General features: G+C 44.0%; 1 protein-coding gene across 1 annotated transcript; it reads left to right on the top strand.

Annotated features, from left to right (window-relative positions):
* The first annotated feature begins 1450 nt into the window (after positions 1 to 1450).
* On the top strand, positions 1451 to 17208 carry AMD1 (adenosylmethionine decarboxylase 1). Its single transcript, XM_064170068.1, has 9 exons — positions 1451 to 1675; positions 10467 to 10553; positions 11537 to 11663; positions 12066 to 12168; positions 12771 to 12813; positions 12905 to 13049; positions 13968 to 14060; positions 14141 to 14296; positions 15054 to 17208. Exons 1-9 carry the CDS (start codon positions 1545 to 1547, stop codon positions 15192 to 15194), a joined length of 1026 nt encoding a protein of 341 aa, XP_064026138.1. The 5' UTR covers positions 1451 to 1544; the 3' UTR covers positions 15195 to 17208.
* Positions 17209 to 18105: the final 897 nt, after the last annotated feature.

Genomic DNA, 18105 nt, shown 5'->3' on the forward strand with positions numbered 1-18105 from the left:
TTGAGAAGGAAAGACCTTCTATTTATAGTAGTAACAACTTACATGAAGTTACCGAAAGCCAGTGAAAGGCCAGCGCTGGAGAGCAAGCCTCTCTAGCAGCTCTAGGGCTGTGTGAAGGGTGGCGACCAGCCACCTCGGGAGTGATTCACATCCAGCTGCCTTGGGAATGACTCACTGACAGCCTGAGTCACTGCTCCCGTGGTGGACAGAGCCCACTGCCTCTTCTGTTGCATGATACTATCTCACTGTCTCCTAGTAAGGACTCATTCATCTGTCCTCAGCCATCTGCTGCTGCTCGTCCAGTGGTTTACGCTGGAAGCTCATTGGGGCAGAGAGCGTTCTCTGTTCTTCATTCGTTCAGCATGCGGGTTCCCTTGGGCAGGATTGGACTAGAGGGTTGATTGTAAGATTGATGACAAACGTTTTTACGCCATGAAGCTGGTTAATTGTCAGCGTTTCCTAAATACGTATAAACAAGTCAATTGCGGGCAGTCAGATGCGGACAGAGGGAGCTGCGGCCGCTTTCTGTGGCGTGGGGCTCGGCGGGCTGCACAGCCTTCCCAAGTAACTTTGCCTCCTGCTCCTTGGAGGGAAGGGAGCGCGGCTCCGTGAAGCTTCCTCCTTGCGAGCTCCAGTCACGCTCAAGCAAGCGCGGAGAGGGAGAAGCGTTGGGTCTAGAGGCAGCGCGGCAGATCGGGCCTGGGCAGACGCCTTCTTCCCGGGCTCGCCCCTCGCTACGAACGTAGCTGTTATTTGGGGGTTCGTTCTCCGCCGTCTCTCGGCCATGTTCCGCCGCGCTCCCCCTCGTAGCGCCCCTCAACCCCGGATCACTTTCTGCCGACCACAGATCACGTTTTCCCTCAACCCCCGGGGGCCACCACCACCCGTCCAGCCGCTACACGGCGGCTCCAAGCGCAGCCTCTGACACTACCCAGTGCCCGCCACCGCCCGCGCTCCCCGCTCCCGCTCCCTGGGGGCGGGCGGGCTGCAGTGGGTTGGGCCACAGGAACCGGCATATTTTTTGACAGGCGTCGGCGCTGTCCTATGGGAAGCAGAGAAGGGCGGGCCCGAGAAACGGCGGCCCAATGGTGGGCGCGATCCTACATGATGCAGTTACCTGTGAGGTATAAGAAGGGCTGCGTGCGCACTAGCCCCTCGCTTACACAGTATGGCCGGCGACATTAGCTAGCGCTCGCTCAACGCTCTTCTCTGTAACAGGGGAACACACGGACTACAAGGAACCGAACCGCATCGCCTGCCCGCCTGCACCCTCGCTCAGACTGTAACCCTCTCACACACGCTCACGCCGCATTCGCCGCTGTGCACTCCGGGTGGTTTTCGCTGGTTTAAAAAAAAAATCCTTTTTCCTAATTTTTTTTTCTAAATTAATATTAAAAAAAATTCCGTGGAAGGTGAAATCCGCCCAGGACGAACTGGGACCGGCGGCGGCAGCGCGGCCCGTGCAGCAGCAAACGGTAGCGGCCGGGGGCGGTAGTTTGGTTGTCGTTAATTTCTGTGGTTGTTGGTTGCCGAGTTGTCTCACCATGAAGGAGAACGGTGCACACTTCTTCGAAGGGACCGAGAAGCTGTTGGAGGTGTGGTTCGCCCGGCAGCAGCCCTCACAGCAGGAGCCGCACCAGAGCAAGGGGTCCGGCGATCTTCGCACCATACCCAGGTCCGTTAACGGCCGGGTTTGGGGGTGGGGGGCAGTAGTTGGGAGGGTTGCCCTTAATGGCCGGGGGAGGGGGGTGGGAGGAGCCGGTGAATGGCTGGCGCACGGGGGGCCCGGGTGTGGTGGTGGTGCGGGGCCGGGTGGGAGCCGGCAGGGCTAGAGGGGTAATGGCCGTGCTTGGACTGACGGCAGCGCTGGCGGGAGGCTGGTTCCGGGGTGCTTCGGAGGAGCCGTTAGCGGCAGCGCCACGCGCGGACTCCGTCCCCCACCCTCGGTGACAGCCCTGGCTTCTACCGCCTGTCGCGGGCGAGCAGGGGTTGACCTTCCATTGCCCTCTAGAGACCCCCCCGCCCCATCATGAAGGCTATGGCGCCGGCCCACGGAGGCAGGGAACCTCCCCTCGCCTCGGCCGGGGCTAGGTGGGGGGAAGGTGGCAGTGCCGGGGACGGTGCGGCGCGGAAGCCATTCCGTGCCGCCACCTCGTGCGGCTCCGTGTGGTCCCTGCTGGCAACATGTGGCGGCGGGGAGAGGCAAGCCGTGCGTGTGCCGTTCAGGCCGGGAGCGCCTGCGGGGGGAGATGGATGGCGGAGTGTCGCAGTGCTACTGGCTGCCGGGGCCGTGGCAGCGGCCCCCACCCCTCTGCGCCAAGCCCCCGCGCACGTTGGCAGCTCCCGGTAGCTTCTAGTCCCGCTCAGGCAGCCATGGTAGTCCTTGTACGGCGAGGCGCATTTCCCCGCCAGCTTCCGAGGGGAAACCTTTGAAATCCGTGCCCGATGGGACAAGCAGTGCTGTGTGCTGAGGGAAGAGTGGGATAGGGATCTCGTTTCCAGTTCGTGGAAGCGGGAAAGCAGCGATCTCTTCTGCTGTCGAGACAAGGATTGATGGTTCCCCCGCATGGCCGGTTTCGTAGCGACGTCCGGCACTGTGCTGCTGCTGGGCAGGTTCATCCAGCGGGCTCTCGGGGAGGGAATCGGGCGTTACGCGGGGACCCTTCCATGCCTCTCTATGGCGTGGCAGGCACCGGGCATGCCCCCCCCACTCCCCCTTAGAAGTGTGGCTGGAGCCACAGTTTACACGTGAGGCTCTTGGCTCCGCTCCCAGACCGCGCTGCCTCCTTTTTTCCCCCCATTGACAAGTTGAGGCCAATGGGAGCTGGTTGCTGCCGAGGGGTGGGCCCGCGTCTGTCACCCAATGGGCATGTGAAGAATGTGCTGGCGCTCCTGCCCCTGCCACCCAGCGAGCGGGGGAGAAAGGCCCGGGGCCCGCACGGCTTCTGCCGCACACGTGTTTCGCTGGGCCCTCGCTGCGGGAGGGGGACAGCTCTGCCTCCCGGGGCTGAGGTGTGCCCGACCGGGTCTGGCCTTTGTTAGCGCGGGAGCTGGTGGCCACCTGCCGGCACGCAGCTCATGGCTGGAGATTGCCGGTACGGTATTTCAGGGGAAGGCAGGCTGAAAGACTGCAGTGCCTACACCTCCGACTTGCTGTAATAAGGGCTCCAGCTGTAGATCTGCAGGCTACATTATCTTAAGTGTCCTGGAAGTGTCAGAAAATGGAAGCCGTGAGCTTGAAGTACAAAGCAGAAATCTGCTTAGGTGCCCTGGAATGGACCCAGAACTCTGTACAGGCCTTCAAGGACTACAGAGCTGGTATGTAGCTGTATTGGCTGATGTAGCTGAAAAAAGCAGATTTGCACAGAGCGAATCTGAAGGTTATACTTATGCCAATAGCTTACTACCAGTATGTTAAACTGTTCAGCTTCTCAGGTTCTGATGGTACCCGATACATCTAACTTTTCAGTGTATCCAGATTGGCTTGTATGTATCCCTATTATAAGTGAATGTCAGAGAGCTTGTCATGATGTACCGCATGCTTGGCACACATTATTTATCTCCTCCTTCGGTATTTCTCAGCAGATTTCTTATGCACATATATTGGTAAGGTTGCCTATCCAAAGGTCTGAATTGCCACTGGGCAGGTACTGCTGTTCCTGAAATAATAGTCTGAATGCATGTGTGTAGAGACACCGCTGGCTCATGGACAGTGGAAGCTTCATTTCGCCCATGCAAGCAGCACTGCAGAATACATACTTAGCTTCACATCAGGAAGCTACACAGGCCAACTATTACACCTACAGGTCAGAGCTATTTACAGCTTTTTGAATTATGTACTTAACGTGGAAGTAATCACATCTGGTCACATAGATGGTTGAGATTTGATGTAGCAGACAGCACAAGGTAACAATTAGTGTAGTTAAGTGTCCAGGCAGTGATGGAAGACTAGTACAAACCCTAGCTGAAATACATGCAGATGATCAGAGGTATGTAGCCACTTCAGGATTCCTGTCATGTTAGACTTCAAATGTGGAAGATTCCAAAAATAATCTTTTGACTTTGCATTAATATGCTGGTGGTGTTTATATATGCAGGTGTAGTTCAGAGATGGCATTCTGCAAACACTTTCCTCATTGACACATTCATGCTCTCCCGTGTTCTGTCACTTGAAGCTCATGTTGTGAGCTGCAGACTTAATTTTTAGAACTGCTCAAGATGGTTTAATGTCGTTGCAAGGCAGGTGCTGCGGCTGGTCCTTCGTATGGTTTAGACGTGACTGTAACCTTCTAATAGAGCAGATACAAACGCTGTGGTTTTTCATACAATTTCAGAGCTGTGAGCAAGCTTTGAAGGCCTTTCTGTGAATTGGCTGTTAACATAAGTTGTTAATTCAAGCTGTGTACTTTTTTGGTTGAAAGCTGCTCTTAACCTGTGTCCAGGAGTAATATTCTTGCTGGCCGGAAATGAAGGTTTATAAATACTGGCTTTTAGTAAATCATTGGTATTAAATAAGTGTTGCCATGAAAAAAATCCGGATACACTGTATCCCACTATGTTAAAGGCAATTGTACAATCTAGCTTGCTGAACAGAACTTTAAATCAAAGCTGAAACTGTTGAACAATAGCTAAATTAGCATCAAGTTGCAAACCAGTTGAGCTTGCCTTTTGTATTGTAATACCTGCTTAGTAGTGAAAAGTGAGCCATTCATCTACCGAATGACTAAGCTGGTGTTTAGAGTGAAATATTTCCACGCTGCATGTGCTTGCTCGAGATAAAATATTTTAAAGTCTTCGCTGGATGTCACCAGTGAGAAAAGGAAAAAAGTTCAAGAAGTGATGCAGTAAACCATTTCACATCTTTTCCTCCTTTGGGCAAGCCTGTTTCTGAGAGAAGAGTCTGGATAGGTGGGAACTATTTCAGAAAAAATCTTTACTGTTTTAATACACTTAGCTTGAAACTAGATATTAAAAAAGGAGTATTTGCTGAGAATTATGAATGTGCTGTGAGCCCTGGAATTGTGGTGACTGAGTAGGGCATTCACTTATCCCCACAGTAATCTCTTTATTCCTTCAGATGATGTCCATCTCTGCATTTCTCATCTTGAGGCTTGTGATCGTCAGTGTATAGAACTTCAAAACTATAGGATAATGGTGCAAATAACCACCAGTACATATCTCAAGAATTCAACCTTGGACTACCCTGACATGAAACTTTGTCTGCATTGTGGACACATAAGAGGCTGAAGGAAACAGAAGTCAGTAATGAGCAATATGGAATGACACTGATCAGAGGTTTTCATGCTGTGCTAGATGAGAACTTGTAAGCACTAATAGTTAAGCAACTGCTGGCAGTCCTGTAAGTACTTGCTTTGTGCTGCACCCTATGGCCCGAGTCAGCTCACTGCTGCAGTACTGCTGCACCTCTGTCCTGTCCCCCAGTGCTCAGCAGCACTATCTGCTTGTCTTCTCTAAGATGATCTGGATGTTGCCTGAAAGAGTCAAAGCCCTGATGTGCCTCTTGAGGTTCACACTTCCTTAAACATCTGGACTGCTAGGCGTTTTGTCCTTTGATAAGCATGACTTTGGAATGCCTGTTGCATATCTTTGGACATAAAGGATTGATGAGGTCACCAGCCTATGCATACTCCCCATAACTGCAGTAATGATAAAAAGCCTGCAACAAGAGAAATATTGTAGCCTTTAAAGCACTGTGGCCATCTTTGTGGCATTGCTGGAATATCTTGGTGTCATTTGGGAATAATTCTTTAGTAGTTGGCCCAAGATGTTCTAGGTAAGAAATATTGTGAGAAGTACTCCTTGGTATCACTTTTGATGTGGATGCAATTTTCTATTCAGGTTCTTTCATTCAAGACTTAAGTGCATGTGTCTGGAGAGTTACCTTAAGGTAAGGGAGATGCAGACAGTCTTGTGTATCTGTTCAGAGCATAGAGAGGGTGTGTGGGTTTTGTGCATCCCAAGATAGTGCCCAAGTAAAACTATCAAGTTGCCCAGTGGCTTGTCTAAACTCTCACTGTGAACATAGGTCAAGATAATACCTCTTAAACAGCAATTTATAAACTAAAGTTTCAATTCCAGAAGGAAATTAATTCGCATGTAGCTGTTTGCAGAGATGCACCAGCTTGTGATTTTTGTGTACTGTCTTTGTCTGGACTTTACCAGTTTCAGGGTGCTTGAAACTGAATGTTGCAGTGCTGCTGACATAGGTATTTTAAGCCAGCCTCTGTGTACCACAGGCACTTCAGACAAGACACTAAGTTTAACTGTTGTGGATCACAGTATTGCTAGGAATTTCCTTACTTATCAGTTACCTCATTAGCAGGCTACAGTTATTTCTTCTGGCTCCTAGAAACACGAGGTAACAGGCAAGGAAATAAAAAAATTGCTCTGCAGTTGAGTGCTGATTTTTTAAAACACCATGGAAATGCTTTGAGTACTGCAGACTTGTCAGCTACTCTCTTTTAATGAGGAGCCATACAGGAGTATGTATACAGCTTAATCTCCCTTCAAGAATATCACAGGATTTATTTCCTAAGAATTCCTGCCCTACTGCAAAACAATGCTCACAGTGCTATCTGGGCTGCATTAGCAAGGTCCTTTTACTGGGGTGGTCTGCTGGTGTGCTTGTGGAGTGCATTAACTGCTGATAGGAACAAGTTCTTGGCGTAGTTCTTTGTCCTTGCATTGCTGTTACCACATTCCCTGTTGGCCCAAACCAGCAGTAATGTTCTGCTACCTCGTGCTTGACTCCTGTGTAGAAACCCATTTTATCCTTAAAAGTGAAGGTCCAGAATGGGCCAATAACGTGCATTCTGGCAAGGAAAACTTGATTCAGAGTTCGTTCATTCTTTATTTCTGAGGAATATGAAACAAAGGAGCAAACATGATGGTTTGGAACTGGCTGGTGAGGGACTGATGGGTCATGTTATTACACATAGCATGCTTCCCAGAGATGAATTCTGCTGCTCGGTTCTGGCAGGTTTTCTATACTGATATACCTAGGTGGCAGTCTGAATGGAAGTGATTTGCACACTGGTAAGGAGTCTGTGCTGATAAGGCACTCAACATTGCAACATAGCTATAGTAAATTGCAAAACATGATTTCATTTATTCTCTTGGCATGTTCTGTTAGTCAAGCATAGAACAAGTAGCTTTCTACTGTTCAAGAATGGACTTTTTTTTCACACTTAAGTAGATTTTCATTTTTCTTTGGTGTTCTGAGTAGCATGTGCAAGCACTTTAAATGCATGGTGCTTTCTTATTGGACAGATTGCTTTGACTTTCAGTAGGTGGCAGTTATCTGACATTTCAGAAACAGGATCTTGCAGCTCTGGAATGAAGTTGCTAATAAGTCTATGTAACAGCAAGGAGTTGGTCTCAAATGTGCTTTGAGTTAGGAGTTCAAATGGATGTAGGTCTAGTACAGAATTTAGCTGCTGATTATTGTCATGTATGCTTGGCTGGAGTATAGCAAAGCCGTTTGCAGAGTGTTTGGGATTGCCCAGATGTCTGGCTGTGGGAAATAATTCAGTAAATCTTAATGCAATCCACACAATCCCTATCAAAAGGAGGATTTTGAAGCGTAGAAGCTCATGATAGTATTTTAAGTGAGCTTCTTTACTTCCCTTTTTTCATTGTGAGACTTGGCTTCCCAGCAAGACTCTGACTCAGGAAATAATGTTTTTGGGTATCCTAACTACTAAATTTGAGGATTTTTACTTGACAGAATTGGATTAACTGCAGTGCATGGACTGAACCATAGTAATCTATTTTTAATGTGGATTTTAAGTGGCAGTGACCATTGCTTGTCTCTTTGATCTTTTTATTTGTTACTAGTTAAATATAAAAGTTAGACTTCTAGTGAGCTTGGTCTACCTGGTACTAAGTAGTCTTAAATTTAAGGTCTTTCTTAGCTGTTTAAACCATGGAAGATGTCAAATACTGAAGTTGTCTTTTTTAAGTGGATTCTATTGAAGTCAAATCCAGCATGTTAGTGGCCTTTCTGCAGCTTCTTGTGCTTCATATCAAAATGCAGGTAGCTGCAGGCCAGTACCTCCACAAAATTTTTGTGGCTAAGTTTCATTCTGGGTGCTGCAGCTCTTTGCCTTTTAAGGGTTCTGGCTCAAGCATGACACTATGCTTCTCAAGTTGTAAGCCTTTTTATTGTAATCAGATCAAATGATGAACTTAGTCTTTATTTTTCATGTAAAGGCTGAACATGTGACCATTTAGCATATGCTCAGCTCGGGTTTTGTAGTGGAAAGGAATTGAGCAGACTTCTGATTCTCAAAGGTCTTGTGTAACTGCAGATTCACTCCTAGTAACTGAAGATAAATGACAGTGTTAAAAACATAACTAAGGATATCTGCAATATTGTGTTCTTGGTAGTATGCTGTACTGATACTTCATTGTTGGGTGACTTGAACACTGGTTTTGGGTTACATCTTCCTTTGCTGTGATGTGATTAAAGGAGCCATTTACCTGAAATGTCTGCATGCAACTGCACTGCAGTGTTACTTAAAATTCCCTTGTCTGCATAAAGCTAAGGTTTTGGACTGTTCGACCAGGTAAGCTTGTGAAGGCTGAGGTGTATGCCCCTGAAAAGCCTAAGATAGGCACATACCCATTAATAGTTATGCAAGTGCAGATCAGATCTTGTAGTAATGTACAGATGGAGTTAATGAGGCTCAGCATTGGGCAGTGCAAGGGAAACCTGCCTCAGCTTTTGTAAAGGCTGTCAGACACTGGGTATTTATCTAATGGCAGATGAAATACTGTCAGGAGTGGTGCTGCAATTTGAACAAATAAACACATTACCTAGTTCAGTTTACAGAAGGAGTATAAAAGGATGTTTGAGGGGAAATAGCAAGGCCATATCTGAGCAGTAAAAACAAGCTGTTGTGTTTTTGATTTGGCATGCAGATTTGAGTGATCTGGGCTGTCCAGTCTGTAGCTGAAGAAAATTTCATCAAGGTTCACTCATCTGGGTGGTAGGGGAAACTTCACTCTGATTTTTAAGTGTCACAGAACCACAGATTTTTTTAGATTGGAAAAGACCTTCAAGATTTAGTCAAATCATTAGTTTCACACTGACAAGTCTGTGACTAAACCAAATCCCTCAGCACAACATCTAATCATTATGAATCACTATGGCTGGAAAGGACCACCAATGTGTGATTCTGTGAATAGACTAGAAAAGGGAGAATGCCTTCAGTTCCTGGGATGTTTAGAGAGACAGAGAACATCTGGATATTTATATGTAAATCTCAACTTTGACCTGACCTGTTTTCTAAAGGGAAAGATGGGTGCCTGCTGGAGAGTCCTCAGCAAGTGCTCTGTCCTGAAGTGCAGCTTCTGCAGTGTCAAGGGGAGAAAGACCTGACTCCCGAAGGATTAGGGTAACAGTTACATAGGCACCAAAGCCTATGGTAAAAAACTGCAGTTCTTTCATGCTTTTAGGTGCAAGAGGTCCTATAGTTGTTTGACCTCTGTGGATGGGATGCCTTAGTTCTATGCTAGACAAACTCCTGGGTTCATGACACAAGTTAGCACAAACTTGCAGGTGAGAAAAGAGGGATGGGAGAAGTAGAGCAGCTGGCAATCTCGTAATTCTACAGCTTCAGGAAGCTGTGTCTGTTCCTGTGTGCTTTGTGGCAAACTTGACTGTTGGATTCTACTAATCTGGTGTAGACACAAGACTCAAGGGACAACCAAAGTTTTTTGTGAGTCTGTCACTTCTGAGCAGCACTTAGAAGTAAGTCTCTGGGCTTGAGTTCTGAGTTATACTTTTTTGGTTTCTTAATAAAATTCCTTGTAGAATGACTAATGATAGTAATAATTGAGATAAGCTTCTACAACTGTATTGAAATTGATCACTGCAGCTTCAGATACACTATCTAGAAGTAGTTCTGTTCTCTTGTAATATTTTAAACTATTTGCTACAAGTCTTCTTAAATCATCTAGAGATGTCTGTGATCCTGATGATCGGGTTAATGAGAAGTATTAGCTTTCAGGACTAGCTTTCAAGTTATGAGCATGGATCAAAGCTGGACATAAAGCACATAATATTAACTTGCTGGTTAGTTGCCAGTGATTAGTGTGTTCGAAGGACATGGAGATTTAACCTAAAGCATATCTTAAGGTACACAATTTTGTCTTGGCACATGTAGGGTGCAATGCTTAAGGTTATCCTGACACCCTCTAGAAACTTGGAGCTGGCTGTGCAGCAGTTTACACTAACAGATCTTGATGAATACTTAGCCATTGAGAGGCAATTTGGATATTACTGTGCTTTTCTAATTGCTGTGTTAAAACTATTCACCTTTTCTGCTTTTGGCTCCAGAAACACAAGGCAAGCCACAGTCTTGTTTAGGCTATACTTTTTGACCAGGGCTCCAGAAAACTTCTGTTTAACCTGTTTGTGCTTTTCTATGATTTCTTCCCAGGATTGAGTGGGACAAACTTCTGGAGAATGTGCATTGTTTGATCATAAGTGTGACAAAAACTGACAAGCAGGAAGCTTATGTACTCAGGTAAGTCACTGTCTTTTAGTTACTAAGAGCTAAAAAAAGTTCAGGCTGTCAGGCTGTCATATGGGATCCTCTTGGCTGGGTTAAGATACTGCTGTCCATGACTAATTTGCAGGGATCTGCAGTTCATAGTACTGCCGTGCTTCTCCAGTAGCAGAAGTGTTGCTGTAGTACAAGTCACCAGTGTTATTTTTTTCAACCAGAAGGATTAAGGACAGAGCTATGGTGTTTCTCTACCTGGTCACTGAATTTTGTCCAAGGGTAGATGAGTCTGCCCAGTTAAGAGGTTTAGGATTACTGCAGCAGAATAGTGCATGTAGGTGTCAATTTTAGATCAGTATTGGCTTTAACTCCAGGCAGTGCAGTGAAGTGGAACAACTCTTGCAGTTGAGCTAAGGCCATCTGTGAAAATTTCAGCTTTCCTGAAATTTTCTCTAGTGCAGCAGTTACAAGGACACTACTTCTGCTACGTGTTTTACATCTTGCAAAATCCTTTCATGCTTACTCTACATGAACTTTACAGACTGACATTCTCTCTTTTACATTGGATTACAAAAGCTGAAACTTTTGTACTCTGGGAGACTGCCTGGAGACCAAGGCTGGGCTAAGAGCAAGCTGCTGAAAGTGCTGAAGTCTTGTTTCCCTAAGCCTCACATTTAAAACAAAATCCTGAAATGAGTAGTTGCAACTGTGTTCTGGATGAAACAGACCCTTGACTTGGAATTCTTACACAGCATTCCAAACTGTATTACTTAAGTTATTCAGTTAATTGATGTGAAGGTACTTGTCACACATGCTGAAGTGTTCTGGAAACTAGCTGAAATCCATTGGTTTGATCCATTTGCCAAGCATGCTGATGTACCATATGCTGAGTAATGCATACTTAGAGTAATGCATTGGATTGGGCTCAAAAGCAGGCTGTAACCATTCTCTCCCAGCTTGTCTTATATAAAAGCATTTAATGCATTTTAACACCTCTCTTTCAGTGAGAGTAGCATGTTTGTCTCCAAGAGACGTTTCATTTTGAAGACATGTGGTACCACCCTCTTACTGCAAGCACTGGTTCCCCTGTTGGAGCTTGCTAGGGAGTACAGTGGGTTTGACTCAATTCAGGTAAGGTGCCAGAAGTGCTACACACTTTCAAGGTACAAAAAGCTTTTCTGTAACATTGCTAATCCACAGATTTAATAAGATATGCCAAAGCTTCCATTGGCACTTTGGCATGCTTCCCTTGGGAAGATTGTTGTGTAAGCTTACGTGATCTGCTGTAGATTTTGCCTTCTATTTGCCTCCGAAAGGATGCTAACTCAAAAATGCTACTGTGTTGGATTCAGGTCACTCCTATAGCTTACAAAATAACTTAGGAATGACCATATGCCTCTGAAATTAAAATACAGGTAGCAGCCTTTGACAAGATGTTAGATCCTGTGAAAGCTTGATAGTTGATTTTTCTTGGTACTTAAATTGAAGGTGGACAGGTGTATTTGCTGTCTAAGGTGCACTTTATTTTTCCAGAGCTTCTTTTATTCACGTAAGAATTTCATGAAGCCTTCCCACCAGGAGTACCCACATAGGAATTTCCAGGAAGAAGTTGAGTTTCTGAATGAAATTTTCCCAAGTAAGTTCATAAAAGTCATACAAAGCTTAACACTTAGCACTCTGTCTTAACTGAGGTCATCTTCAGACTTCCAGATATAGTCAATCTGAGGATTTCAGCCTTCACTAAGTATAGAAGCCTCGTTTGAAAGGTAGAATGGTGATTGAAGGTAACCAAAGAATTGAGGAAAAACGTAGCCTTCTCAAAGTCACTGCACTAAAGATTGAAGCTAAACATTTAATAAAATAAAAACCTACAAGACTAGCCTTCAATTTTAACTACTGGCAGATTTTTTTGAGCAAACAACTCTTACAAGTACTACAATTCCATACCTGAGAATAATCAATTTGAGTAGCATTTAAATGCTGGAGAGTACTTGAGTTTGTCTGCACATAACTAAAGCTGTCATCTGAATGACCTGTCAGCAGGCTTTGGAGTGTCCAAAGCACCTCCTGTGAGGGAGATATTTTTTTCTGATGGTAAAAGCTTTGGTTTTGGCAGAGGTGCTAGCTGTACTAGTGTAGTGTTTTCTGAATGACTTCATGCATCTTCAAATGTGGAGTTAAGCCAATCTTACAGGATCAGCTGTGCTATGTTAACTGGAGACTTCTTCTCTTGTCTAGATGGAGCAGCTTATTGCATGGGGCGTATGAACTCTGATTGCTGGTATGTATGCAAAGGCTTGACATTGCTTTTGGGCTTACAGTAGAACTTGATGGTGCTAACATTTATTCTATGCATGATCTGTTTTGTGTAGGTACCTGTACACTCTGGATTTCCCAGAGAGTCGGATATCCAATCAGCCTGATCAGACACTGGAAATTCTGATGAGTGAGCTTGACCCAGTAGTGATGGACCAGTTCTACATGAAAGATGGTGTTACTGCAAATGATGTCACTCGTGTGAGTCTGCTTGAAGACAGCATTTTGAGGAACAGTGGAAGCTGGGGAACAAAATTTTTTACTTAATATTCACTGCAAGATTTGTCTTGGGCTAGGGAAGACATTGTGGGATGTCAAGTTTATGATTTGGGGATAAAAATGGATTTAACTCTAGAATGTCTTGGGGAATATAACTTTCACATTTTCCATGTCCCTGCTTTATTAAAAGAAGTGTTTTGCAGTGCTTTGGGTTGATTGGTAGTTTATCCTTTGAAAATTGAATAGGAGTAAAACCATAATGAAATAACTCTGAGAGATACAGATTGAGGAGTCAGACTTAAACTGAAGATAATGAATGTTGAGGGGTAATCTAGGTATCAGAATTTCCTCTTTTCCAAGTGGGAAGTCCTGTGACTCTCAGGGTGTAAGGCTGGGCCAGCCACTACACAGTCTCTGACAACCACTGACTTCATCTGTTTTTCCATGTTGGGCTTTGATTCTCTTACTGTACTTGTTATTGAGATTTGGCTGTAGCTCAAGTACTGTGTGGAAAATACAAGTAGTTGGGACTACATTTTGTTCTAGGATATGAAGTATCATTCCAGAGTTCATGTACAAAACCTTCATTTAGTACTGGTTGAACAGGAGCTCCATTTTCTGTTCTGCTTGCAGAAGCAATTATGTTCTAGAACTCTAAGCTGTTCTCTTGTCATGGAGATATGCAGCTTTGCTTCTTTATCTGATAACTTGCATGCAACTTGGTACTCAGTCACTAGCTTGGCAAGTGACAGGATGCAAAGCAAGTTCATCTGCAATGAGAAGATCATCAAATTACTTGTTGGGAGATTCTGGTGTCCTGGCCCCTAAATTTGTGTTCATTCTGCCTTTGAGTTAAGCATGTATGGTAAGTTAAATGATGTGATTTTTAACTTGTTTCAGATGAGTGGAATTCGTGACCTGATACCAGGTTCTGTTATTGATGCTACAATGTTCAATCCTTGTGGGTATTCAATGAATGGGATGAAATCGGATGTAAGTATTGCACTTGTTGACAACTAATGTTAAAATAAATGCTGATTATTTGGTAGTAATAATATTAATTTTATTTTCAGGGAACTTACTGGACTATTCACATCACTCCAGAACCAGAGTTTTCTTATGTTAGTTTTGAAACCAACATAAGTCAGACCTCTTATGATGACCTGATTAGAAAAGTTGTGGAGGTTTTCAAGCCAGGAAAATTTGTGACAACCCTCTTTGTTAATCAGGTGAGTTTTCTTGAGCTTGTCAGCTCCTTAAATGCATGTAGACAAGTTAAGGCCAGAGTTATTAGTTCCCACTTTGCCTCCATGTATTTAGATGGCAGATTCACTGGGAAATAAAAATACACTTCAGTAATAACATGTTCTAAATTTGATCTCCAGAAAACTTAGATAATGCAGCCCAGTTATTATTCTCTGAAAGAATAAGAGAATGCTTTAAGTTGGAAGGAAACCTTAACGGTCATATAGTCCACCCCCTGTTGTAAGCAGGGACATCTTTAGATGTTGTTCAGAGCCGTGTCCAACCCAACCTGGATTGTCCCCAGGATCTACTACCTCTCTGGGCCACATGTACCACTTCTCTAATTGTAAAAAAAATTCTTCACTCCATCTGCTCTGAATGTACCATCCTTTGCTCAAAAACCACCACCCCTTGTCCTGTTGCAACAGGCTGTGGTACAGCTTTCTTACAGGCCCCTTTAAGTACTGAAAGGCTAAAGTAAAGTCTCCCTGGAGCCTTTTGTTCTCTAGGCTGAACAGCCTCAATTCTCTGAGATGTTGCAGCCCCCATAGTGGTTTATTGAGCAGTGTCCACCAGGAGCTGCATTGCTGCCTGGGACTGACACTTCTGCAGTGCTTGTTGGGTGGGGGTTTGAAGCCTTTTGTTAGCAATCTCACAAGAAGCACACATACAACACGCAGTCTCCCAGTCCCTCTCTAAATGCTGACTTCTCTAGCAGGAACTTTCCCTTTTCTTTTCTAGAGCTCTAAATGTCGTACAGTGTTTTCTTCTGCCCAGAAGATTGAAGGGTTTCAACGCCTCGATCACCAGATTGCCCAGTTCAGTGATTATAATTTTGTTTTCACCAGTTTCACAAAGAATCGCCAGCAGCAGCACAGTTGATTAATAATGAAGAAAAAGCGCAAAAAGAAATCCCATAGAGAAGGTGGTGGTTGCTTTCTAGTTAATGATTCAGGGGGCCATGCTTTCCACTCCCACCACCTCGTAGTTGTGGAAAGCCCTAGGTGTAATCATAGTATAACCATTTTGAATTGTATGCATTATTATATCAAGGAGTTAGATATCTTGCATGAATGCTCTCTTCTGTGTTTAGGTACTCTATGCCACTCTTGCTGTGAAATTGAAGTGCATGTAGAAAAATCTTACTGTATGAAAATTTACAACACATGTAAAAAGGATTCAGGTAGAATTAAACACAGTATAGTTTTTCTCCAGGTATCACCAAAAATTCCTCACAGACAAGGCTTTCGTCCTCATTAGACTTAGCCTAAACCTACTCACTGGGGACAGTTCTCTTAAATTGTCACTTCTTCTTTGCATCTATGTTGTGGTTTCAGTCTAAACCAATTTTGGACAAACTTTGTATGATTTCTAATGAAACTGATTCCTGATTAACACTTTAATGTTTGAAGAAAATTCTTAAAACAGTTACAAATTGTTTTGCTACTACAGGTGGTGGATTTATTTTTAAGTCAGACTGATTTTTTTTCTTCCCCATGCTCTAGGAATTTGCTCAGCTATACTATGGCCCTAGGCTAATGCATTGCTCTTTCACCCTCAGAAACCCGAGTATCAATACTAATGCAGGTTAAATTTCATCCTAATGCTCACTTATCTGTCCTCATTCCCAAGCTGTCACACTGTTTGTTGTACAATGACAGAATTTGAAGAAGGTCCAAGACTCAGTAGGAGTAGAGCTGAGTCAGGATGCAAGTGCTTTGGCACAGTGGTGTGACAGCTAGGCAAAGTGCAAGTTTGTATTGGCACCAGATGTTTTCTTTCCCAGTCACCAGTTATGTCAGACTAAGAAGCTGGTGCTCTTGGGCACTAGCAGGTAGATCTAGTGAAGGAGTGGAATTTGCCAGTTTGGGTGTGTTGACTGATTGGTTTGGGTTATTCTCAAGTGAAACCTGTGACCTACCACTTCTAACTGTAAAGAGTGCTTCTAAACTGGTCCAGTGTCACCTCATTTTGTTGTTCCAAGCAAAGCTAATGCCTCTATCTTGTGACAGTCCTGTGACGTTGTGCATGTGACTTACATTGTATTTGAGTGTTGTGACTTCATCTGTTTTTTCCCTCTGAAATAAGGTGGTTCCTCTTACTGTGACTTGAGGGCATTAAGTGAAGGCATAGAACAAGAACTGTCTGGGACACCTGGACAGCAGTGAAGTAGAATGCTATTCATAAAGCATGAATGTGTAATTCAAAGTCACTTTAATGGGTATTGACTGAAATGCTGGCAGACTTTCAGCTGTGTTTGCAAATACTGGGATTTTAACAGCTGTGAGACCAGCATGTTAACTAACAAAATTGAGATGATTTTTCTCCCTCTTGTCCTTGCAGTGTTTTGACTTTCTGGTTTGACACAATGTGGTGGGTTTTTTTTTTGTTCCTTCTGTATTTATAAATGAAGCACTTTTTTGGTGCTTATTAACTGAAGTCTGCTTGGTTAGAAATCAAGTGGTTGGAACATTCTGGGTTTTTTTATGTTAAGCATATTGTTGATGTTCTCTACCGATGTTATCAGTGACATGCTGTAAATGGCACTAATGCTTTTTGGTGTTAATACTGAGGACCAAGATTTCAGTTTTTACTTTGGATGTTTCTTTATTTTGTTCTAAACCATTGTCCCAACTGATCTGACGTTTGTTGGCTTGAAGTCCTTTAAGTAGACTGAAGATCCCTTTTCAAGTAATACTGAAATACACATTTTTACAGATAGAAGCATAAGCCTCAGCTATAAAAATGAAAGCTGTTGAATGGATTATTGGACTATCTAGGGTGACCAGGATGGGGGGGAGTATGATGTTTATCATTTCTGTGGTGTTAGACTTTGATCATTTAAAAATATCTGTACCACAACTTAATGCTTCAATAAAAGTTCGCTTAAATTGTTTGTAGTGATGATCCAGCAATTCCACCCTTCATGCTTTTTGGTACCAAATGGTTTAATTCTGAACTTGATTCATTTTTTTCTCCTAAATTACTTTCAATTTACTTTACCCAGGTAGGGGATGCATTTCAGCTCTGAACAGCTTGATAGGTTAAAATGAGACAGTAGGTCAAAAGAATATAAAAATAAACTCTTTTAGCTTTGAAAGCAGTATAACACGCAAAGGTTAGAGATTTGTTTTCATCTAGCCTGCTTTTCTCTTCAGCATTTAATATGTGAAGTATCTCACTCTGAATTAAGATTAACTCCTGCAATCTGTTGGTCTTTCAGTAACAAACTCTGGTGTACATTTATGGTACTTAAGCTTAGACTGACTTTGCAAGTTACAGATCTTGTCTTGAAGCTTGTAACCTTGACAGTAAATTAGTACTGGTGTTCCTAGCCCCTAGCTTCTGCTCTAAGCTGGTGCAACAACTGCAACTGAAAACTGATTTCATGTGATCAGTCCTGCAGGAGCAGCATACACTGCCAAAACCCAAATCTGTTCTGGTATTCAGATCTGAGTGGAGGGTGACTCAAAGCAGGTACTAGCTAGTGGTCTGGCTACTACTGTTTTAGTGGTGCAGGAATGGGTGTTGGCCAGAGAAATGCTGAGACTTTCCAACTGGTGTAGTGTAAACTTTGGCTTCTCTGGTGGTAGTCCTAAAAGCAGTTGCCACCAGTAACTAAAGCATAATGCTTGGAACCAGTACTTGGGGTGTATTCCAGACATGTAGTTATCCCAAGCTGTACAGCCAAAACTAGTGTAGAGGTGGAAAGAACTGCTTCCAAATACTTAATGTGTAAACTGAAGCTGGTTAGAATGTAAAAATGCAGCCTCTAGCCAAAGCCTAGAAAGAA

Source organism: Pogoniulus pusillus, chromosome 33 (genome assembly GCF_015220805.1).
Source record: "Pogoniulus pusillus isolate bPogPus1 chromosome 33, bPogPus1.pri, whole genome shotgun sequence".
Classification (NCBI taxonomy): domain Eukaryota; kingdom Metazoa; phylum Chordata; class Aves; order Piciformes; family Lybiidae; genus Pogoniulus; species Pogoniulus pusillus.

Excerpts from the sequence above, each read along its gene's own strand:
- AMD1 (XM_064170068.1), top strand. The coding sequence starts at position 1,545 with ATGAAGGAGAACGGTGCACACTTCTTCGAAGGGACCGAGAAGCTGTTG. Across the intron at positions 12,169-12,770 it reads TCTGAATGAAATTTTCCCAA|ATGGAGCAGCTTATTGCATG; the intron begins GTAAGTTCATAA and ends TCTCTTGTCTAG. Across the intron at positions 14,061-14,140 it reads TGAATGGGATGAAATCGGAT|GGAACTTACTGGACTATTCA; the intron begins GTAAGTATTGCA and ends TTTTATTTTCAG.